The sequence below is a fragment of the Agelaius tricolor genome, unplaced genomic scaffold (genome assembly GCF_023055355.1).
Source record: "Agelaius tricolor isolate 1412-34295 unplaced genomic scaffold, bAgeTri1.0.p SCAF_9, whole genome shotgun sequence".
Lineage (NCBI taxonomy): Eukaryota > Metazoa > Chordata > Aves > Passeriformes > Icteridae > Agelaius > Agelaius tricolor.
This window is the reverse complement of record NW_027269269.1, coordinates 29,153,545-29,178,094: the sequence shown is the minus strand read 5'-3', so window position 1 is coordinate 29,178,094 and position 24,550 is coordinate 29,153,545. Positions and strand designations below refer to the sequence as shown.

Sequence of the window (24,550 nt, the reverse complement as noted above, 5' to 3'; positions counted from 1 at the left end):
GAGATAGGAAAGAATCAGTCCCATGCTCCCACAAATTATCTACATCAATCTGACCTCTAGCATGTCTTGGGAAAAAGCAAAAGGAAGAAAAACGTAATGATGGCATGACAGAAAGGGCAAACACATGGGTAAGTGCAAGGCTAGCAGAACTGATCTCTTGCAGTTGAAATAATCATTGCTGGTTCAAGCAGAAGACTTTACTTGCAGGTTTAAGTACTCAAATTATTTAGTAAAGTTAGGAGCCTTTACACTATGTTCAGGTTGCTGTTAGCAAGTTTCTTGGTAATAAGAACTAGCCTTTCTGAGGGGTGCACTGTTGCTTATAGTTTACAATTTTGCCCTTGTAAAAGGCCAGTAATTAACAAACATTTTGCAATGTAGTGTTAATAGTTATAGATAAACAGCTAGATTTATATATATAATAAGAATGTGCTAAGGGATGTAAAGCTGCCAAGTCATATGAATTTAGGGATTACACGCAGCATGCTGTTGGAGGTACATTATGAATCAGTCTCTAATTGCCTATTTGCATTTTTTTTCTTTCCCAGGACTGAAGAAAACATGCAATGCCAAAAATTACCTAAGTTCCACAACTCACCTGGAATAATTTATTTCTGCAGATGTCCCTGGAGGTCTCAAGAGCAGCAGAAAGTTTTTCAAATATTAGTGAACTTCCCAATTTTCTCTTTAGTAGGAGAACTTAGATACCTTTCATTACAGACAGATATAAAAATAAAGCTGTAATACTACCTCATTCCAGGTTACTTGCCTGGTTTTCTTTGAATTATAGAGTTTTACCTATATATATATAAGTTGGAGGTGCCACTGTGACCCTTTCATACAATTCAATAGAAGTCCTATGAGCTGCATTTAAAATAAAATATGTATATGTGTATTTATAATACACATAACTCACATTAGGAGCCTGTTGTAGCTGTCAGATATTGTGAGTTTGATATAAGTATTTTTGTTTCTGCTGTTTATTTATTTGACTTATTTTTGTTTATATTCAGTTGGATTCTGATTTTTTAGTCCCTTGCTCACATGAAAAAGCTGCTGGGTTTGGCTAGCTTTTCCCCTGGCTTGTCAAAAGATAAATACCATATGTTCCTATAGTAAATTAGATCTGCAAACTGATGTATAACTCTTAGATAAATTCTTTTTTAGTCAGTCATGGATAATCCTGCAGGGAATATACATTGTATGGTCTGAGAATTGAAAACCTTTCTCAGCATCTGCATTCATCCTACAGACATGCTGACTCTTTGAGGCAGGTCCCCAGCAGTTAGAGAAAGGGAGCCCAGCTTGTTTGTGGGTGGAGAGGGGTTCTGAAGGGTTGGGTCTTATTTGCCTGAGGTTTTTTGGGCAATTATAAGTATAGCTTCATTAGTAAAAATGCTGGGAAATAGTTCTGACCAGCAGTCATGAGAGAGGACAAATGTGACTGTCATTAAAATGAGAACAAAGGCAGATCTCCTTTTCTTTCTTTCCATAGTTTGACTTAGCTCTTTGCAGAGAAGCTGCATGAACTATGTTACAGGGCTGTCATGCTTGGGAAGTGGTCAAACCAAATACAGAAATGCCTCTAAAAAGCAAACACTTCAAACAGAAGGGATGAAATGGCAGACATGGCAATGTATAGGAAGAAGGAAAGAGTCAAGAAATTAATTACAGAGGAATCAGCAGAGTCTCAGATAAATGGTAGGGTCTGCAATATTTTCTCCCAGCAGCTGCTGTTAAGAGCTCAAGTTTGTGTTGCCTGGTTTGCACACCTGAAACTAAGATTACCTTTAGTCTGAATTTACTTCAAAACAAAGGGCTGAGAGATGGGACAGTGGATACTTGTTCTGTCCCTGAAGGGGCACTTCCTGGGCAGAGGTAGTGGGATGCTGCTGGTAACATCATACAGACACCCACAGAAACACTTTAATAAGGGCTTATGCTGATTCCAGAAATATGAAGCTCATCTGACCTGCTGTAGGGCAGGACATCATCAGCCTTCAGGAGGGAGGGCTTCAGGGGGGACCTGCTGCAGCTGTTGTCTCTGTCTAACTTGGTGTCCCACAACAAGAAGTTGCTGGTCCAGAAAGAGCTGGAACTTCCTCCAAAAATATCCAATTCTTACCTGATTCCTTAAACTCACCACCTCTGACACAAAACTGCCAAACTCTGAAAACTCCCTGTATGCAACCAAATAAAAAGCGCCATCCTTGCTCTGTGGCTGGCTGCTTGGCAAAGAAAGCCCAATGCCCTATCTCTTCCGTGCATTTTAATTCCTGCCACCCCTGTAACTGAGTCTGGGGCCTCCTCCCTTGGATCCCACAAGCCATGGCTGGTCCTCGCCTACATGTGGACTAATTAATCTGATTAACTTTGCCTGCCTGTCTCACTGGAGTGATAGTTTTGGGATATTTCTTCCAACTGGCTGCCAATTTTCCCAAGATTTATAGACACTCCCTCACCTGTAGGTGCCCATCTACTTTGATTTTTTTTCTCTGCATCTCGTTAAAGTTACTCAGGAGATGTGCTGATAGCTGGATGATGTAAATGCATGAGCCTCATTCCTTAGAAATTTCATTTGGATGGGCTGCCTGTTACAAGATACATGAAAACTTTGTGTTGTGACCTGAGCTTTCCCTTTAGCCTGACTCTGAGTTGTCCCTGTCTGTGAAGCAGAGGAGTCTTTCCTAGCTGACCCTCAGTCTCTGCCTCTCACACTGCCTAGAGAGCAGCAGTGTCCAGGACTTGACCTCTGCAGCACCAGAGTTTTGCAAGGATCCTGAGTCACTGCATAGGAATGACTGTTTCTCTGAAAAAACAAACAAACAAACAAACAAACAAAACCAAAAACCCCACAAAAACAAAAAAAAACACCCCAACAAAAAAAAAGACCCACCCTCATAATTTCTCCATCCCTCTGAACTTCTGTGAGGTCTATGATTTTTCTGAAAGACCAAAAATTGCATCTTTGTCAGCAATGGGGCAGTTATGACTGAGGAGAGATGTGCTACACAGAAATCACCCCAAGCTGGCACGGCTTTTTGGCAGCACCTGGAGTGAGGTGATTTGCAGTTGCTCTCAGCCATGCAAGGGCAGCTGGTCAATGCTCTCCTTGAATGACTTCTCCCAACAGTGGTTTGTTGGAGGTTTTGAAAGTGAACAAAACAGGGTGTGGAGCTGCACAGACTGGGGCACAGCACCATGCCAGTGAAGTCTTTTATGGCAGTGGCCCCTCCCCTCTGATGGGGGATACCGGTTTCACGGCCCCATCAAGCTAGCAGAAAAAAATCTGCCTTAAAAATCCTTGCTTGCAAGGTTCTTATAAAGAATTCTGTTCTTATTCCCACTGCTAAAAAGCACTCAGGAATTATTTCAAAAGCGACACAAGTCCCACATGTAAGGGTGACAGGACCACTCGAAGCAGTGGGGATTCAGCAAACCTGGGAGCTGAGAGCCTAGACCTGAGACCCTTAAGGCACACCAGCTCATCACTGCTCCTTGCTGCCACAGGTGAGGACCCACCAGTTTCACACAGATTTTATTTGCCTTGACTCAAACTGCTACTGAAAGAACAGGGCTTCATGCTTTGGTGACTTCTGCCCTTTTCCTCAAGGCCAGGTAATGTGGTCACAACTTAGACATCTGGCCACAGACCTGCAGAGATGTTAGAGATACATTCTCTTTGCAAACAAGAGGAACATTGAATTTTGGCAATGGAGTGCTCATCTGAGCTCCTTAAGACCAAGTAAGCAGTCAAGGTGCAGTACTCAGAGGCTGCATGACCTTTTCTTTGACCTATCAAGAATACAATGGAAAAGAAAGGGAATTTTCCACCTGTCCTAGGTTGTTCCTGTTGAGCATCCTCCTCTGTCTTTATAATTCCTTAGAAGACTATCTATTCCTGGCCACTGTTGCACATAACTATAGTATACTCACAGAGCTTATGTACAGCATTTAACTATATTGTAAAATTTAGTCTATTTCTATATAGTGTATATAAAAGCTTGTCTTTATGAGATATGGTACCAACAGGTAAAAGATAATCTCCTCTAAGTGTAGTTTTCCTGCCTGGAAACTTGGAGCAGATGACAAGTATTCTCTGTTCCTTTTGTTCCTCACCAGGAGGGACTCCCTTCCTGCCTTCAGCAAACTCTCTGTGCTGGGAGCTTACAGATGTCACCTCTGTAAACATCATCCTGAGGCAATAGTCTTTGACATACTAAGAACTATATTGTTTATCCTAATTTGCTTTGTTAATCAAGAAGCTCCTCATGGTACCTTGCATGATACCTTGAAGCTGATTCAATGCAGGTGTCATTTGTTTTGGAATCACTCTCTTAGTCCTATTGTTTAGTTTAATGTAAAATGGTATTGGGCCTACCTTATTTTTGGTAGACAGTTTCCCATCCTTTGCCTGGATCTCTGCACCCTTTGGTAGCCAGTTTTGGTGCAGTTTCCTTGCTGGCTGACTTGTTTTCTGTACTGGCTGTTTAACAGAATGAAGCTCAGTGACCAAAGAAGTACATTATCTCACTGTAAGCAGATGCAGCAGTCAGATGTTGTGCACCTAAAAAAACCAAAAACCACCCCAAAGCCTCCACTGCAGGCAAACATTAGCAAGTGGGGATGGGAGAGGAAGAGAGGTGGAATAGATGAGTGATGTAGCTTCCTGGGGTGCTGGGAAGAGCTAGTGGCCTCCATAAAGTGACTAAAGTGCTGCAGAATGGACTCCCTCTAGGTTCTGTAGTCTGAAATAGCAATTTATCATGGTTTTGACAAGAGGAAACCACAGGCCTAGCCATCTTGAGCTTCTGAGAAATGCTGTGACAAACCGAATGGTAAAACCAAACACTTCAAACCACAGTGAAGTATAGCCTTTGCTACTGAAGCTTCTGAGTGCAGTCTTTTTGTGCTTCTTTGTCTCCTTTTTGTCCTTTAAAAAAAAAATTATAATTTATTCCTTTTTCTTTCTCCCAAGCTACAAGGAAGAAAAACAGAAGAACCAGAAATGTAATTTGCAGGTCTTGTTGGCTGGGGAGGAAGAAAGTTTTAGGTGACACATTGTAATTGTTGTACATTGCCAGGAAAAAAAAAAATCTCTTTAGGACTTCAGGTGTCTGCAGCCATTTCATCAAACCTCAGTGGTAAGAAGTGTCAGGCAGTTAACAGAACACTCTAAGAACAAGTGCTGTCCCCTGGGAATGTGGAACAGTTTTGCAGATAGAGGTACACCACCATGGGCTTGGTCTCTGCTAAGTAGCACCCTCCTTTGTTTCTGTTTTGCACTTTGCTAAGCAGTCCAACACCAGATTTCAGCAACAGAAGCTGTAACTTGCAGCTGAGAGCAGGGTATTAGCAGAGGGACGGTGTCCAGTTTGGGGAGAGACCACATACCTCCAATTCAAATACGACAAGGATAAACAGCTGTGTCTGTGTATAAACTACCCTTGTGTGCTCTGAACTGAAACGTGTGCAAACACAACAATTCATCTGTGACCCTGCCCAAATGAGCACCACAGGTCCTGCAGCATCCCTTGGATTTGAACTGCCACAGCCTGCTCTGATGCTATGCCGGAGGCTGGAGCAAATATTGGTAGATGCAGCTACTGTCCTTACCTCAGTGTACTGCATCTCTCCAAACTCAACTGAGATGTAGAGTTATTTGCCATATGGAGACACTACTGAAATATGTTATAAAGTTCCAGACCTGTTCAATTGCATTCAACAAGCTGCTTCCCAACAGTGCTACCCATAACTAGAGCTGAGAAACCAATTTCCAAAAGTCACTGCAATTCAGAAGTCAATGAAACCCTCTCCACCTGTTTTGTACTCTTTACAGGCAACGTCTTGAGAGGTGGCACTGGATTCTTCTGACAAGGTAGGCAGACACCAGTTGTTAACCTGGGCTTGGATGGCTGAAAAAACAGTGGTTTAACCTGGTAGTTGACAAATCAATGTTTTAGACTATAATTGTGCCTGAGTGACTTCCCTTGGCAATATTTTCTGGAAGTTCAGCTATGTGAATTATAAATGGCATTAGTCACTTGGTCTGTGGGGAAATGCTGGCATTTCGTGACTGTGCAATTCTTGTATGTGCTTTTTTTAATCTACTCAGAACTAAATAGAACATTCTAGTGAAACTGAAAGGAAGAAAGTAATACAAATCATTGTGCTTTTCAAGCAGTAGCTGCAGAACTACTTCTGCCACCTAATTTATCCCCAAGCTTTTACTGTCTTTGGAATGTAACTGAAGCTCAGGCATGGCATGCAGTTCTCAGAAATGAGGACATTGTGCGACTGGAGCTGGAGAGCACAGCATCTTACTGGCAAGGAAGGAGAAGGTCGGTAATCCATCAAAAGACTATGCAAAGATGAACAGAGCAGCCATTCATGCATTTAAAATACATTCACAAATTTCAAATAAGTGGTTGGGTTAATGGATCTCACATTATGAGTAACATGTTGTGTTTAAAGCAATTAATCACTTGCTTATGTTGTCTGGTCCCTGGAGAAATGGGAGTGGTTTGACAGAGATGCTGCAGCAGTTGGATATGCATGCAAACACTGACTCATGAAGACTGTTAGGGAGGTCTCTGCAGCCTCAGGTTCCCTGTAGCACCAGGAGCTGTCAGAGGAAAAGCAGAGCTTGGAAAGAGCAGCCAGCATACACAGCTCTTTCTCACCAGGGATGCCATAACAAAATAAAGCAAACAATTTTTTCCCATTGACAGAGCCACCTCGGTCCTTTGCTAAGACTGAAAGTTTGCTCTTCATTGAAAAGTGTTTTCTCTAGCAGCACACAGTTTTGGTTCTGGAAGATCAGAGTGTTTCTAAGAGAAAATAAGTTGGTTAAAGCTGACAAGAATATTTCCTACATACCTGTTGGGCTTGCAATTATTTTTAAAATCAAGTGCAGTTCCTTCTGTAATTGCTAATTAGTGATCTCACATTTTGATCAGGCCAGAATGCCCTTCCAGAAATTTTGCAGGAAAGTGCAACTGTGCAAGTAATTCAAGGAAAGGAAAATAAGATATCTCAAAGGAAAAAGACAATAGTATGAAGCAAATGCATTTTTCAGACTTATGGGAATGAATTCTTGAACCTACTCAAAAGCACATCCAAAATGTGTCTTTAGAAGAATACTGATAATTGAGGTGTTTCTGTTTTCAGATTAGTTGCCTCTAAGGAGAAAAGGAATCATAAATGTGAAAGCATGTTTGAGAATTTTTTGTGTCACTTTATGGTTTGGGCCTGCTGGCTTGCAACGGATTTGCATAATTTGAGGCTAATCTGTGTGGCCATTCAACTGAGGGAAAACATTTTATTTGCAATCATAGTCATTTGTAGTAGTAAGAATTTGCAAAAAATGTAAGCCGCCTCATCAGAAATCAGAAACGTGAAACACAATTTACCAGTAGAAGTCTGATTAGCAAATGAGGTCTCATATTATGGCTGCCCACTGTGCCATAGGAGAGCCACTTGTGAGCAAAGGGCTTGGCTGGTTTCAGCAGTGATCGCAATGCACACCAGAAAAGGGAACACAGGCATAACAATGACAAAGCAAAAAGGCGCAAAAACAATGACTCAGACAAGTTGTGTGACCTATTTTTATGGTCATCTCAGGTGATGGTGGAGGAGGAAGTGTGTGCTTATGGAAGGCAACCCTGTCTTTCCAAGGGACAGGGCTGGGGAATGATCATGGACCTGTGGAAACGGAGGCAACCTCAATGGAGGAGAGGTGAGACCAAGGCTCTGCTCTTTCCATAAGACAACACATGACTTAGGCCCTGAGTCCGCCTCTTGGCTTGCTTTGGTCTCCTTAACCTAGAGAAAGAGCTGTTTTACAGAAGCATCAGCACCTCCTGGGTCTTTCATCACCTCATCACTGAATTACATGATGGGTGCAGACTCCTAACTCTGAGTTATATATGTGCTCTGTGTTACATTTGTGCTACTCATTGCAGCATGGCCTTTCCTGGAGCTCAGGTCAAGGCCAGGGTGGCCTTTCCTCTTGCAACCCACAGACACTGGGTGCTGAGCCAGGTAGGTGCTTATGAAAAACCAACCTTATGGACAAAGTGCTTGTGAAAAACCTAGTACCCCTGTCTGCTTAGCAGCACAGCTGGGAAAACCTGAGTTTCTGGCTCTGACATTTGTTGTCATGTCCCCTAAAATTCAGTTGTGTCATAGAGGCAGGAGGTTTTCACAAGGTGCCATTTACTGTAGTTGTCTGGTGGGGAATGTCCCTAGAATAAAAGTGAAGCATTTAAAAAAGGGGAAGTGGCACTCAGTGGATCGTTCGTTCATCTCTCTGAGCACACAGCTAAGATGATGATGGTCACTTGCCTGCTCCTCTCCAGTGTCTGGACTGCTGTTCCAGGTAACTTCTTTATCTGTCTGGGTGTCTGTGTAATTTTCCTAACAGCGTTAGGGACCTCAGTGGCTGTGCCAGCCTCCTTCCGTGCTGCTGGGTGCTGCAGTCCCCCACTTTGCACCCTCCTGGGGCAAACCTAGTGATTACAGGGCACTTGTGGTACTGTACTACTTACCTTGGGCTCAGGCATGTCACTGCTGGTTGCATTGACAGCATCCAGTTCTTAATTTAGCACCAGTGCACAATAAATTCCAGAGAGATGTATAAAGGTATTGCAATGGGCAACTTATAAAGCAGGCAGAGTGTGTTTGTAGGTATCTGCTCAGGCCATCAAAAGCATGGATGTATTACAGTGGGTTTGTATTTAAAAATCATGTAGAAAAGGCTGAATTAGTTTCAAACTAGCTTCCATGATCATGGTTTGTAGTCTGCCTATGGTACTGCTGAGATCTAGAAAGCAAAGTGACTGGCACAGCTTGACAACTGGCTTCTTGGTCTTTGATAGAAATCTGCCTGGCCATGGTCACAGCCAGAATCTCAGAGCACCTTCTTGAGTAGGTTAGCCTAGTGTACCTCTGGACACTGCAGACAGCCTCACCTTCTCTGCAAAGATATTTCCCTTTCTTGTAAATTGAATTATGTTTTCAGTGCTGCAACTGTTACTGCTGATATCTCCCTTCCCATGCTGACATGCACAAATAAACTTTGAAAACTATTATGCCATGAGAACTGTTGACCTGAGCTGTCAGCTTCACTTTGTCTATACCCTTAACAATTTTTGCATGTCTACGAATTGGAAGAGGAGACTGATTGTTTTCTTCTTTTCCCTGGAGACTTTTCATACCATGGCATTTATCCTGTGCAAGTTTTCTCTCTGCAGGCCATCAGTAGGGTCTCTTCTGCAGCTGTTTCTCAGCAGCATAACTTCAATGCTGAGATAAGAGGACAGATATAGTTTGCCTCAGGTTCTTCCTGAGAACCCTTCTTGCTTTTTTCTTCTAGTTTTCTGATCCTTGCCAGTTTCTGACAAGTGTGAATACATGATGTATGTATAGTGAGACACATAATCATTTTTAGCATTTTTACTGATTTGCTACACCCCATGCCACAGGAGGGCTAAGAGGGTGGTATTGGGCCAACAGCTGTTTGTCAGCATGGCTGAAAGTTTAGGGAATCTCTTTGTGGGTGCCCATGGGATAGCAGTCCTAGCAGACAAATCAGTGGCTCCCAACACCAGAACTGCCTTTCTCGGTGCTCTCTGCAGCACAGATATCAGGCTGGCAAAATGCTTGGTGTGAGAGGTGGCAGGTCCAGTGAAACTCTCTGGGTAGTTCTTTCAAGTTAATTTTCAACTTTTCCTTAGATGGAGGGATAGAGAAATCCTCCAGAGCTGCTCTGCTTGGAAATGAGGGTGAGGGGCTGTAGGGGCCATTGGTGGGGTTGGGCTGCAGAAGAGTGTGAGAAATGCTGAGTATAGCACCTGCTTCTCCCCCAGCCTCTGTGCAGGTGATGAACAGAAAGGTCCAGTCAGTCCAGGCGGGAGGAAATGTTACTTTTTCATGCCGGTCAGTCACGAAAGAAGATGTGATACAAGTGACATGGCAGAAAGAGACGGATGGGGCTGAAGACAACATAGCAACTTACAGTACGATTAATGGCCAAAAAATAGCCAAGGCCTATGTAAGCCATGTGAGCTTTGCCCACAGCGAGTTACAAGCCTCAGCCATCTCCCTTCATGGAGTCACCCTCCAAGATGAAGGATGCTACAAATGCATCTTCAACACATTTCCCTCGGGGGCGGTCACTGGCAAGATGTGTCTCAAGATTTATGGTAAGGCACTGTAATTGTGTACAGGTGCTCATCTGAGGACCAAGTCATTTTTCCTGTGAAAAACCTTGCCTAACATTGCTACATTGATGCGGGAAAAATGGTTCTCCCTGCCTCTCTCCCTCTCTGGTTTTACCTCCGATGGTAAACCAGCATTCAACAGTTCTTTAATTTTCTTCCCTTTCAAGCCAGCAACAGCAAGATTCAAAACTGACATGTAACTCATGACTTCCTCTAAGTTCCCTGGCCATGTGCTGTGCTGACAGCTGCCTGGCCACAGCCATGTACCCCGTGCTCCTCTGCTTCCTTTCACTGCTGCTCTTACCCCTTAATCCTGGAAATCAGACAAATTTTGCTCTGCATTTGGTTATAAAAAAATTGCAAAGTATTCAAAATGCAAAGAGGCACATGCATGACCGGAATAGCTGGAAGCTCATTTTGAAGCTAGAGTAAAAATAACAGCAGTTGGGCTGCGGTCAGGAACAGGATATTAAAAAAAAAAAAAAAAAAAAAAAAAAGGGAAGGCTGAAAGGCTGAAATACTTTACAGCTCATGGGATTTGACACATTAATATCTTGAGCAGGTCAGCATCAACTAGCTTAAAGAAGAGAGTTGAAACAAATCATGAGTCAAGATGGCAATATTTGTCACCTCCATATGAAATCATCAACTTGCAAGTGCAACCTGAAATAAAGACTAATAGATGAACTCAAAAGAACTAAGAGTAACAAGCTGCTTATCTTTTGAGGAAAGCTGCTGGGTTTTGTCCAGCTGAGAGAGCTGAGACATTAAACATGCTCTGAGGACACACAGTTGACTCCTAGCTTTCTCAGAGATGAGACTGCTGTGGGGAAACTGGCCAAAGATCATATCCCATCTGAAGAGTATCAGTGTCTGTGCCCTGTCACTGGTGATATGACCCCCCTAGTACCTTCTGCTGACAAATACATGGACACATATGTCCGCACACATGTCTCTGGAGTCCTCTGTGTGGAGAAAGGAAGCTCCTAACCTAGAGGGGAAAGGAGGTGGTGGTGAAAAATACAAAGGAAAACCAAGTCTGGAACAAAAGTTCTTTTCCCCCTCTTTTGGGAAAAATAGGGCAGAAAAGAGAAATGAGGAGAAATTCATGCGGTATTTCATATATGAAGAGGAAAGTTCCTTAAGAAAGCCAGTTCTGAGTAATTCAGAGGGTAAGCACTGATTATACATTACAGGAAAAACATGGAAGTGCCTTGCAGAGGTATGAGGTAGCTGTGGGGTTTTCGGGGTGTCCCCAAAAATGGCTGCCATGGGTGTCCCAAACAGAGAAGTCTAGTTAAGTACAACCTGTCTGGGCCCCTCAAGCAGGCTCCAGGGCTGCAGGCAATCTTAGCAAGCTCAGCTCTTAAATGAGGTCAGCTCTTTAGAGATTCTCAGCTCATTAATGATTTTCAGCTCTTTTGCTTGCTAAGTGCCTTTGGCAGATGCAGGGAAAGAGAGGAGAAGCACTGTGTGAGGTTCCACAGAGATGTCTTTATTGGCAGCTTCTGCAAAGGGTCTCAGTGACGGCTCTTCTGCTGAGCTGGGCAGATGAGGGTGTTTATATAGGGTTTAGGAGTTTTGGAAATTGTCCAGTGATAAGGGCCAAGGTGAACATGACCTATAGTCTTAAAGAGAGATAACTAGAGTCCAAAGGCAGAAGAGGGGTTTCTTAGGTCCAGTCATCATGACTAGGCATTTCTTATCTTAGGCTGCTGAATGCCAGGGAGGCCTTGCATGGTGGGTGCCTGATACATAGAGGGATCCCATTCTTTTTAATCATATAAACACTTAGATTTCTTTTGGGTTTGGGTTTTGGGTTTTTTTTTCTTCTATCCAAGTGGGGGAATTCCCTCCCAAACTCACCAACCTTTTGGCTATGGTTCTTCCTTCACCAGAGCACTAATTCTAAAAAAAAAAAAGAAAAGGGATGTTTTTCTCCTGCCTCAGATGAAAAACGCATCAACTGAGAAGGATTTTACTTCTCTCATAGGCTCATAGGTGACTGCCAGAGGCTGCCTCACCAAGGTCATAATAGCCTTCCTGTAATGTGCTGTATCAAACCAGCCCTGGAGGGTCACCATGAACAAACTAAACATTTGGCACTTTGACAGCAGGTTTTAGTTCATATATGATTATCTCATTTAAGCTAATTTATACGATGCTACTTAAAAGCCATAATCTTGCTCGTTACTCCCCTACTCCTAATGATGGGAACAACTTGTCTGAACAAGCCCAGAGCTTGCCCCATGAGGGAAAGTGAAGCCAGCAGGAATCTCCCAAGGCTCAGAGGTTCAGGGCAGGGTGAGCAAATCAGAGTCACCAGTTGAAAATTAAACACTGCCATGTCTTTGCCCTCAAGAGGGGACTACCAGGGATTTTACAAGCTGGTAATTGTCTGATTACTGAAGCCTTACCTAGCACAGCTGTTCTGGGACAGGACGGGATGGGCACAATGAGGGGAAGTGAAACCACATAAGAACTGGATACAACACTGTAAAAACAGAAACAGGTATGACTGGAGGGATGTCAGACCTGCCTGGCTGAAAAGAGCAAACTCAGGAAGAAGCAGAAATGTCCTACCCTGTAGCAAAATCCATTTCAGAACAGAATAGTTTCAAGCAAGCTTAGTGGGTCTCTTTTGAGCAGTCTGCTGCATTCCCCCTTCATTTTACTTTGGAAATATTTGCCAAACTTCATTGTCAAAGAGAATGAGAATGAAATCCAGAATGAGGATTGAGCGAGATGGGGGTATGAGAGGGGGAAATTGGAGAGAGGGGGATGTGCCACATGAGGATAGGCAAGACTTGCTGAGTCACAAAATTCCCTGGACATTTGCTGCACTGACTTTGGAGACCGCCTATCTTCACTGTAGATGGCAACATTTGTCTGGAAGCCTTGAGCCCAGTTGGAAAAATGCCATCGCAATTTCTGAGACAGGGAAACCAAGGCACAGTACTTCTGGTGAACACCCATATGGTTTGAAAAAGCTTTCTGTTATCATGAGGCATATTGTGATTCCTACAATCTGTTATCATTCTCTGTAACACCACTGCTAAGCCTTTAAACATAAAAAGCATATAATGAATCAGGTCATTATATGCTTTTTATTTTTAAAGGCTTAGCAGTGCCTAATTCCCTCTAATTACAGAAAGCCATTTTCAAATATTTGGGAATGCTGACAGAGCTCAGATTTGGGAACATCTGCAATACTGATCTGCAAGAGAGACTAAAGCAAGTACTGGCACACAACATCTCAGGTGAAGACTTTTTCACTGGAAACAAATATTTTGATGAAAGGCAAAAGAAGCAGTTAAGTGTATGCATCAAACATGAACAGCCAGCACATACTAGCAAACAGCACAGCAGGACTTTCCTGCAAAAGCAAGCACTTACAAGTTTTGACAGTGCATCTATTACAGACATTTGCTAGAGAGAAGCTCAGCCCTACAGGTTCATTCATTGGGGTCCATTGTGAGAAGAGAGAGAACTGCTTAGTCAGAAGAAGAGCAGGTGTGGAGTGCTTGTGTTTCTGGCAAGACACAGAGAAGTTATTCTCATCCTCTGTGGCAACATCTGTGACTTCTCCCTGTGATTGCTTGTGAATTTTGAAACCTAATATTTGAAGTTAATATGAAGCTGTGGGTGGATGTGTTAATTTTATGCATCCCGTGAGTGAAAGAAGTTCAGAGATCATTTATTAATCAAAACCTAAATTGTTTGTGACACTAGTCTTTTCATATCTGGGAGATTTTGAGATGTTCCAACTGAAATCCCCCTAAACAATTTCCTTGTTTTTGTCAGAGGTTTCAGCAGCTCTGTGGGTGTTGAGTTTTTGCCTATGGTTGATGCAAAAAGTGAGAAATACAAATTTATTTTTTCTATGCTCACACAGCCATAGTAAGTAAATAAGGTCAGGCTTGTAAAAAAAATCAAACAACAAACAAAAAGCAACAAAATTGTCGGTATACAAAGTCTTGCTTCTACCCTCTGGCAGTTATGGCTTGGAAGAGACAGACAACCTTTTGAGGTGCATCTGGAATTGTACCAGGAGGTTATAGGTGCCATTACACACCTGGCGTGCTCTTTTTCCCCTTTTTGCAGTGTCTGCTACACCTCACAGGCAAATCTTTGTTTACCTCACAAAAGGAAAAATCGTTGTTTTTCCTAAGAAGAACGAAAAGAACTTTTGTTTGTTCATTTAAAAGCAGAATTGCTAAATGATAGAGGTATGTTCTAGTGTTGGGATAAAAATTAATTTTACTATAAATATTGCACTTACCACTGTTATTTTTCTTATGTAAGTAGTAATATACACATGGAGTTCTCCTAATTACAACAGCAGATAGTTTTTTAAACAGAGGGTATTCATGGTAATTCAGACTTGATTGAAACTAGAATTGCCATTGAACTTAAATGCTTAAAAAAAGCAATATTCTCAGAAACAGAGACCTAGAAGAAGAGTGTGATTTAGACCCCTATTTCCTCAGCACATGCACTGAAGGAGAAGGCAGGCTAGTGAGCTGCCATGCAGAAACCCATGGATTGCACTCCCAAATTACACACCTTTAGAGATATTGTGCCTGTGCAAACTGACCTTATCAAACTGAGCAGAGGCTTGAACTAGACATTCTCCTGAAGTCTCTTCTGACCTAAATTATGGCATGATTTTATGCCAAGGGATAAATAGGTGATTTTTCACATGGGACATGGCTTATGTGCTCAGATCTCATCTGGAGTTCTATCCAGGTTGAAACCAACTTCCAGAACTTCTCCCTTTTATCTATTTCTTGCAAGTACATTTGCAAAAACATTCCTATTTGTATAAATAGGAATCAACAAGTAGGCTTAATGTGAGTGATTAAGCATGAATGATGCCTGTAGTTCCTCCTTCTTCCAGACTAAAATTAAATGTGACAGCATCCACAAATCTCTGTAGTGAGTGTTCAAAGAAGTGATCTTTCATGATAGTTTTGAGGGATACTATTACGCACCCAAAACCCATTTACAAGAGGAAACAAAGTTATACAAGCACAAACCCTCCACAGGTGAAATCCCATTGTGTAACCACATACTGTCACTATTACTGTCTTGCATAAATCAATCCATTTAGTCCTTTCATTTGCAACTCTACGCACCTCAACAGCAAAAATGCTAAACAGTGGTAAAGCTAATCCTGCAGGTAATTTTAAAGGAAAATAATTCTAACTCATTTAAGCAGTTCAGCTCTTTCAGAGAGAAAAGGACATATGACTTCACAGTTTCACTGCCTTCTGCTTTTAACTCAGCCATAATCACCACTTCTCAGTTGGGAGGCTGCTACTAGTAACAGAACTGAAACAGATGCTTCTACCCTTTTGCCCTTTCTGTTGTCCAGCTCTTCACTTCCAGACTACTATCTGATCACCTTCATATTCATCTGTCACTGCTGGGGCTTTGGGAAGGAGGAGCTAAGATTAGATAGTAAGCTTTTCCTCCAAGATAACTGTAAATACAGATCCTCTCTGCTCAAACATAGGCAGAAACTAATGGACTTTGTCACTTTGTTCTTTACAGCCATCTCAGACCCCAGAGTGGAAATTAAACTTATATCCAGTCCAGACAAAGCTGAGGACTCTGAGAAAATGGTGGGGATAAGCTGCTCAGCAACAGGGAAACCAGCTCCAAAAATAACCTGGCACCTCCCCAGCAGCCTGCAGCAGAAACCAAGGGAGTACCACATAAAGTTCAGCAACCAGACCATGACTGTAATCAGCAATTTTACCCATACCCACTCCAAAATCCTTCAGGAGTACCCCATCACCTGCATGATCCAACATCCTTCTCTAAATGTGACCCTGGTCCTGCCTACAGACAGCCTGGAGCAGGGTCAGTATGTAACTCTGCTCCTGCTCTGGAGTAGGGCAGAAATTGGGAAGCACCTCCTGGGGTAGAATCAGAAAACTCCTCAGAGGGTTGGAAGGTGAGAAAGGCACCTGGAAGAGCAGCTGTGGCTGGGCTTGGGAGGGATGGAGGAGGTGCCATGAAACATCCAGATGCCATGGCCAATGGCACATAATGTCTTACTTACTGCTCCTCAGGTCCTCTTACCCACCATGATGTACCCCAACCTCCCTGTCTCTGTGAAGGACTATTTGTGACAGGGTTCCCTGTCACGTAACATGACAAACCAAGACATGCCAGCATTGGGTAGCTCAGAGGGGCTGGGTTCTACATGCCTGATCTTAACATCAGACCAAGCACAGATCTGCTGGCAATGCCACTTATGTGGATCATACTGGAATGCATTCCCAGTGCTCTTCTCCATCTCATTTCACCCCAGGGAATGGCCAAGGGATGCTTCAAATGGGTTTCAGGTTGTTTTTTTACTTCATGCACAAACTGAGTACCTGCTACTTTCCCCACAGGTCCAGACAGCAGCATGGCACCGGCCATTGCCATTGCACTGGGGGTCCTGGTCCCCCTGACCTCCCTTCTCATTCTCACCTGCCTCTTCTACCACTGCCTCAGTCACCTATGTGATGCAGAGAGAAACCCAACCTGGCCCTGCTGGGTAGGTCTGCCTTTCCTCAGGGTGCTGCAAAATTCACCCCCGCAGGTCTTGAGGTTCAATACCATGACCTGGCTCTGCCCAGCCACACCAGGGCAGCCTGCACACTGCCCAAGCCAGGCTGAAACTGGGCTGGAGAAGGACACAGGAATGAGCCCCCAGCCAGACAGCTGGGAAGGCGAAACCTGATTGTGTATAGCCAGCCTACAGGTGCTCAAGAGTGCTGGCAGCTAGAAAACATTCATTATGCCAATGACAAGGCACGCTGAAGTGGGAGCATCACTCTACTATTATATTTATGCACAAAATAGTTGTGTAAGCAGTGGCCTTGTGTGGGTCTTCTGCAGCTCATAAAATAACCTCCCTCAGCACAACCAACGCAGCTCACGAAGGCAGCAACTTTGAGGATGGGCCTCAAACAAAATGTGGTCCTAGAGGAAAACCATGCCTCTGTGAGGGAAGCCCAGGGTGCCACGCTGGGGCATGGGCTGAGGCACTGCTAATTGTACACCAAGGCTATCCTAATGCAGGGGGTGCAGGATACAAGCTTGAGGTGGGGATAAACTGAGGTGAAGTGCAATCGTTTCAGAAAATCATAGTCCAGTTTCGTGAAGTCTCCTCATCCTCCTTGCAGTACATGCCTAGCATGTGCACCCTTGATTCTGGTGAGCATTTTGGAAAAAAAAAGGCAGTGGAGGAAATGCAACACATGTCTTAGGTGTTATACCTCTAGGTCCAAGCTGAAGACTGCTGATGGGACTGCAAGGGGAGAACTTTAGTCTCCCCTCACAAAGAGATGCAAGGACTCATTGGCAATACAAATATCCAGGATCTTTACCCTCACACTTAAAATATCCATATATTTTGAAGAAATAAACACAACAACTTCTCTTTCATCAGGTACTTCCTGCCTGCACCAAGGCCAAGAAGTGCAGGCAGTACAGAGCTGCAAGCAAGTGGGCTCCTGCAATGTCCCACAGCCTTGGTGCACCACTGAACACCTGAGAAGCTGCCCCACCTACACATGTAAGAGATAAACTCTTAAAATGGAACCTCAAGCTTCCAAGGAAACCTCCTGTGACTTTCTCCAAGAGAAATATAAAAAGGGGCAATTTATAATATATATTTATTTATTTTATTATACTATAATATTCTGTTTCATAAGAAAAAAAAAGTATTTATTTGAAACTCAGGCTGGCTTTGTGGATGCATTTAATGGAACTCATGTATTTTTGGGGGTTTTAACATTGTTTATTACTCTTTGATATTTTAACATTGCAAACTCAAAAGTGGAAGGGGGATTGTCTGAAATAAGGCAACATTTTGTAAGGCTGCTGGCTTGGAAAGTGTTGCTGATGGACCAAAGTAGCCCCTTACCAGGAGCTGGGCTGCAGAAAATCTGCAGAACAGCCCAGCACACTGCTCTGAACTTCAGGTGTTGAATTTGTTCCCTAAAGGGCACAAGAGATCAGGCCAAGACTACAGCCAGCCTGAATTTATAACCCAAGTGCCAAGAGTCATGAAGTGCCAAGTCCAATTTCCAGTAACCTCTCCTAGAAAGCAAGGTAAAAGGCACATAGATGTTTCCTTCTTCCCTCTTTCTCAGGGCTTTTCAGAGCCCCCTTCTTTATGTACCTGATCTATCACAGCTGCCTTGTGTTTCCTGACATCCCACCCACCTGCAGGAGGAAGTAGGGCAATAAAAGGGCAGTTACAGGGTTAGTAGGTTGTCTAGTGCATTTTGTTTGTGTCCTAGTGTAGTGGCAGGTGAGTGCAGTGGGAAGCAAGAGGCTGATAGGGCTGAGGAGGTGGGTGCTTTATTTATTTCCATGTGGGCAGATAAGTACCAGTGCAGGGTAAGGAGTGTTCCCAATTCTGACCATGCTTTGCTTCTAAGCAGTGGATTAGATCTGAGCTGTAATCTCCTGTAATTCCCTGAATTGCATCATATGCTCATGAAGTCTTGTTGACTTAGGGAAGGAGAAATGAGCCCACCTGGCTCATGCTGGTCTTGTGGGAAGCCACCAGTGCAGGCTGCTTCCTCTCCTTCTGGCTTCCCGGAACAAACGTGTGTAATCTGTTTTTTCCTCATCCATGTATTTCAAATGGGCATCCCACATGAATCACTAAGCTGTAGTCAAAAACCCAAGTCAACTAAAATGAAAGCAAGTGAGCTGAGAATGAATAAACATGGTATTTGCTATAAAATACTTCTTTTAAACCCCCCTAATACCTAGAAATAGCACAGTTGGTGAGTGAGGGGAAAGAGGAACTGGCTGCAGCTGTTACAATTGGGTTTTTTTCTCCACAGCCCCCTAATTGTCAAAGGAGGAAGTAATGGTTTGTCCAAACTTTTCCACCATTGCTGCTTCGTTTCTTCTTTGATGAGGGAAGAGGCCAGGAGAGAAGGGTTTCCCCGGGTTTGTGGAGGGCTGGAATGGGGTAGAAAGCCCCTGGCATCCTTCTTAAGTAGGCTGTATGGCCTCAGCCCTTGCCATTCTGTACAGTCTGCACTTGCAATTTAGAGCAGCTTGAGTTTTAACATGAGGTTTCTGCTAGAGTTTAGACTAAGGTTTTGTTGTTTGTTTTGTTGGGTTTTTTTTAATTAAAAAAAATATCTCGCAGAAACAGGAAGTTTAGATATGGGTAAAGAAAAGGATTTCCTGAGGAAAGAGAGAAAGAGATGATCCCAGTGAGAAATCTATTCAAACCCAGGAAAATGGCAGTGATTATCAATTATTGTTTTATACAAGCTGATCTCCTGGAGTGTGGGAAAGCAGGACTTGGAGCCATGAAAGTATCTGTTTACGTGTGAGTTTGTAGTTTCTTTTCATTTTAGCTGAATGTAGAAATTCCATGAGCTTTTAGAATTTTTTGATTATGAGAATGATAGGTCCAGCAGCTGGGTGAGGGTAGCAATGGCTTACAAGTAAATTTCTATACAAGATTTATTTTTCATTCATGGTATTAGAATGAGAACATGATATCCAGTCACCGAAACACTTAAAATCAATAGGTGTACTTACCTTCATGCTCTACAAAACCACCTACTAAGATGCAGTACCATAAAATGCCATGTGCTACTGCTATGGTGTTTGGTTTCATGTAGCAGTGAAATGAATGCAAGAACACAGACTATGGATAATTTGGTGGCTGATAGCTATGGGGCAAAAAAAAGAATATCAAATAGATACAAACCATCTTTTGTGGAATAAACAAAAGTATGATTGATGGAATCAGAAGTTTTGGCTATGAATGATGAACATCCTAACTGCTGTTATGAGATTTCTTTGTAATTAGTTTGTGTTTGTCTGTCCTGTTACTTCTGTTAACAATTTGTAAGAATTCCTTGGAGGTTATATTTCAAATCAGTTTATACAGATACCTAGTATTTGTGTTAATAAATGGGTGGGTTTGATGCCCAAGACCTTTTGCTTGCTGTGGCCCTGCATGGCTGTAGGTGGAGGCAGTAGGTGAAATTGGTGTGGAGCTTGAAATAAGAAGTAGAAATAAAACTGGTAGGATGAAAGCAAATTTAGGTGAAATGGATTGCTTTATTTTTCTGCTCCAATACAAGTGATATGAAGCAGATTAATTTTGCAAGTAAATGGAAGCAGACCACATTTTTAAAATAAATTCTACAGGAATGTTCTGAGCTAATACTACCACCACCACCACAAAAACATAAAAATAAAAAAGAAACAAACAAAAAAGCCCAGGATTTTTGGCTGTTTTGAGGCTGGGCAGTTGTTAGTCTCACCCAACTAACCTGTGACCACTATGTGCTACTGCATTTTGTCCAGCCTCAGGACAAGTAGTGTTGATGCAGGATATAATTTCTCCTAACTGGTGGAAAAAGGGCAAGAGGGAATGCCACCTTCCTGCTTGCCTCTCACTTAGATAAAACTGGTTCTAGGTTATGTGTCTCTCTTTATAAAGCAAATGTAGCCTGCATCTCTCAGCTTTGGAATCCTTTGACCATGACATTAGGCAATTTGGGTTAAGATTTTAACTCATCTAAGCATCCTTTTAAACAGTTGAGATAGATAAATAAAAGTTCTTCAGGCTGCATAAAATGTTCATTCTTCTGTTTTGGTATGCCAGGCTATTTCAGAGGTATATTGTGTTCGTATTTTTCTCTGCCTAGACACTGGGTTCCTGGTTCTAAGAGAGCAGTAAGATGCAAGTAAATTTGCCCCAACAGCTCTGGCTGAAGATGTGACTTTGAAAAATAGCTGAAATGTTTGTCTTAGATATTTTACAGGCACTGGCTGAAATAGGAAGAATATTCTTCTTCTGAAACCAGTGCTGGCAAAGGTATGGGACTAAGTTTGTTCAGTGAAAAGAAACTTTGTTTTGGTTATAGACCTTTGAAAGCATCACTCATCAATTCTCTGTTGTGTGAGCCTGGGGGAGTGATTCATCTAAATACCACACCAGTAAATTTTCTTATTAAATCAGACCTGGAAGAAAATATAACCCATTGTTTTTCATTCAGTTTTCAGCACTGAGCCCCTGGAAATCAGCTGAAACAAGATAATTGCACTAATTGATTGCATTTTTCTCTTTTATAAATGAGACTATCAAGCCAGGCAGATAGATACAAATCAAATGTATTTTTGTTTTCACTCTCAGTACACCAGAAATTGCTCATGTTTTTGGAAGCCATACAAATGGCCTTCTCATAGCTCTGCTGCCTTCATCTTTGGACATATAAAGCTATGGTGAAAGGAGCACTGAATACTAGTCCAGCTCTTTGTGGATGGGCTCTGTTGTAGTCTGCTCAACTTTGAGAACAGCTACCTGAAATTTCTGGGAAGCCTGAGAGGATCCTCAGTCTAGGACCCCTATACAATACAGAGTTTTAAATTCCCTAACATGTCAGAAGCTGTGGCCCTTAAACACCCTAAGGAAAAGGCAGCTTTGTCTAGTAAAAGAGCACGTGAAATTGTACATGAGAGGCTAGGATGAAAGCCTTGCAGGAAAAAAAAACAAACCTACACTTCTTAGTAAAAAAACAAGGCAAAAAACCCCAATTTTTTTTTCCCCAATCAGAATATTCTATTTGATATTATCCTTTAGGTAAATTACAGAAGGCCTGGGTCTCATCCTAAACACCTGGGTCTCATCCTAAACCCAGGCTTACATTTCAGTTTAAATAAATCAATTTGCCTTGAGCCTTCCTTGTTTACAGGAATGTAGCTATTTTCATAAAGGAGATTGCTTGTGAGTTGTGGCAAAGCACTGACACCTGCTGGTATCTCCACACTGCTCTCCTGATGGAGAATCATCTACTCTTGTTTGTGACTCCTTTGTGTCAGATCCAAGGCAGGAAAGAGGACCCCAGCGTTGTCACCCAGCATGGTGCCTGGTAAGCCTCAGAGGCAGTGATCCACAGGCAATACTTCCCTGCCCACCATCCCTTTCCTGCCAAAGAGAAAGGGAGCAGGGTCTGTCAGGGCCTGCGTCCCCTTGTTTCTTCCCTCTCCATTAGACAACTCCCATACATACCAAGAAGATTGCAAATTCACACCTTGAGAGTTGCAAATACTTTCAATAGCTTGTACAGAGACTAGTGGGATGGGATGAACAAGGGATGTCACCAGGCTTTGCTGATGGAGAGAAAGAAAATCAAAGAAATAACAAAGTGGCCCCTTCTGTTTCACCTCTGGCAACCAGTGTAGATCAATGATTGACAATGGTGCTGCTGACTGGCCACTGAAGAGCACTCTGAAAAAAGAAAACAAAATCTTTTGTAGTCCCCTTAGGCATCCCAGCTGCCCTCTGAGGGAAGTGAGGAAAGGGATGAGCTTTCCTGGGCAATTGCTTTGCCCCACAGTAATCTTCCCCCTGCTCTTCTGGGCTGAAATCTGCCACCTGCTGCTCTGTGGAGGCTGCCAGCGAGTGGAACCAGCAATGGGTGAGTGGAGCACCCTTTCTTCACCCCAGCTTAACTCTGGAGCACCACCATCTTTCCTAGCAAGCTGAGAGACGCAGATATTATGTTCACTGAAATATACAACTTGGTGACTGGAAGAGTAGCTAGTGAGCTGGGCATGTGTCAGCAGCAGCCAAATTGGGTAAGGCTCGGTCACAGAGAGTACAGGGCACTTTGCTCGCAAGCCATATGATCTATCTGTATATTCCCTTTCTTTGTTGTCTTGCTGAACTCCTCAGCACAGCGGATGGAGCAGGTTTGCATTTCCAGTGTACATGTCCAGGTAATGCACACTTCTATGGGGAGAGGCTGGAGCAGGGCATATCCCTCTGCAGCCCTTTGTGCTGCCTCCTGGCTGCAGAGAGCCCTAGGCTGCTCTGCCTCCCCACAGCCCAGCAGGTGCTGGCAAGAGGGAAGCAGGGGTGCTCTCAGGAGTGAGAGCTGTTTTTGCTGGGTGGTTGCTGTGCTTGCTAAAGAGCCTGCCTGCCCTCTGTTCCCATGCTGCCTTCCTCTTCTCCATGGAATTGTACAGCAGAGGATAATGATGTGACACACCTGTGACAACAGGGTGTCTGAGGTCAGCTGGTGTGCCCCATGACCCCATGGCAAAGTTCCTTATTCCAGTGCTCCACAAGATGAGAACAATGTGACTAGATGTTTCAAGACACTATGGCCTTCCCTGAGTCAATTGCTTTTCCTCCTGCCCTGATTTGGGGGTTTGCTTTGTTCCTAGTTTTGAAGGAACCCATCCAATCTGATATCATCATCTCCTTGGGGGAGAGGCAAATTTCTATTGCAACTTCTTGCTCTCAATGGATGTTTTGCAAGTTACTTGGCAGAAGAGAAATGGGACTTCCTTCCAGAACATGGCCACCTACAGCCCAATACACGGGCTGAGGCTGATAGGGTCATTTCAGAAGAAGGTGTCTTTCACTAGAGCAACCCCAAAGGCCACAGCTATCACCCTCCAAAATCTCACACTTGAGGATGACTTATTACAGATGCATTTTCAATGTGTTCCATCATGGCTCCCTCAGCAAAGAGATATGCCTCAACATCCAAAGTAAGTTTTCCACTAACACCTCTCTTTCTGGCACTCAGTTTGGTCTGACATACTCAGAAGGTACATCACCACACTATCCACCACACGGAGATTTTCAATGCAGCAGCATCTCCTTGGTGGATAGTGTCCAGATTGCCACACGAGAATTTTTACCTAACCATCCTTTTGATTGGACAGTATATGACAGGAATATTAATCAATTGACCTTATAAAAATTGTAGAATCACTGTACCATGTGTGGTTTTCACCATATTGTGTACCTGAAAGCTTTCAAATAAAGATTTGCTTTTATATTCGCTTTAACTTTTTTTGGAAGATCCTTTCTATTTTCTAGGCAACACTTTCCTCAGGGGACGTGAAGGCCTTGTACAGAGAGAGAAACCCACCCAGCTTTGACTGTAAACTCACCACAGACTATAAAAAGTATCTTCTCTTTTTTTTCCCAACAATCTCTGAGCTCAGAGTGGAATTTTGTTCCCTCCTGCCCATTGACGGTCTCCTCACAGCAGTGTGCTCAGCAACAGGAAAGCCTGCCCCCAGCATCACATGGCTGGATGACAGCCCTGGAGGAGAGGCCTCAAATACACCACATCCAGAACATCAACAGAACAGTAACAGTGGTGAGCAGACTTACCTTCTCTGCCAGCCACCTCCATGCATGCCTTGTTCTGCCTCCTTGACCACCCACAAGGAAGAAAAATAAAGGCACCCCACCTGGAAAAAGGAAGGGAGGGTGGGCTGCAGTTGTGTGGAGATGTGTAACATGTGAGGAGCTC

At 43.2% G+C, this 24,550-nt stretch overlaps 1 protein-coding gene and 1 long non-coding RNA gene across 2 annotated transcripts in view; both read left to right on the top strand.

The window, feature by feature from the left end:
* Positions 1-24,550, top strand: part of LOC139592969 (uncharacterized) — a 35,372-nt gene that overhangs the window by 7,582 nt on the left and 3,240 nt on the right. The gene's annotated exons all lie outside the window — the stretch shown is intronic.
* LOC139592967 (OX-2 membrane glycoprotein-like) lies at positions 8,297-20,009 on the top strand. The gene is made up of 5 exons (XM_071433435.1): positions 8,297-8,380; positions 9,870-10,205; positions 15,780-16,091; positions 16,631-16,776; positions 17,674-20,009. The coding sequence occupies exons 1-5, from the start codon at positions 8,329-8,331 to the stop codon at positions 17,776-17,778; spliced, it is 951 nt and encodes a 316-aa protein (XP_071289536.1). The 5' UTR covers positions 8,297-8,328; the 3' UTR covers positions 17,779-20,009.

What these genes read in the sequence shown, in the direction of transcription:
- LOC139592967 (XM_071433435.1), top strand. Translation starts at nt 8,329, where the DNA reads ATGATGATGGTCACTTGCCTGCTCCTCTCCAGTGTCTGGACTGCTGTT. An exon ending in TACAGACAGCCTGGAGCAGG is followed by an intron (nt 16,092 to 16,630) that starts GTCAGTATGTAA and finishes CTTTCCCCACAG; the next exon opens with GTCCAGACAGCAGCATGGCA. An exon ending in ACCCAACCTGGCCCTGCTGG is followed by an intron (nt 16,777 to 17,673) that starts GTAGGTCTGCCT and finishes CTCTTTCATCAG; the next exon opens with GTACTTCCTGCCTGCACCAA.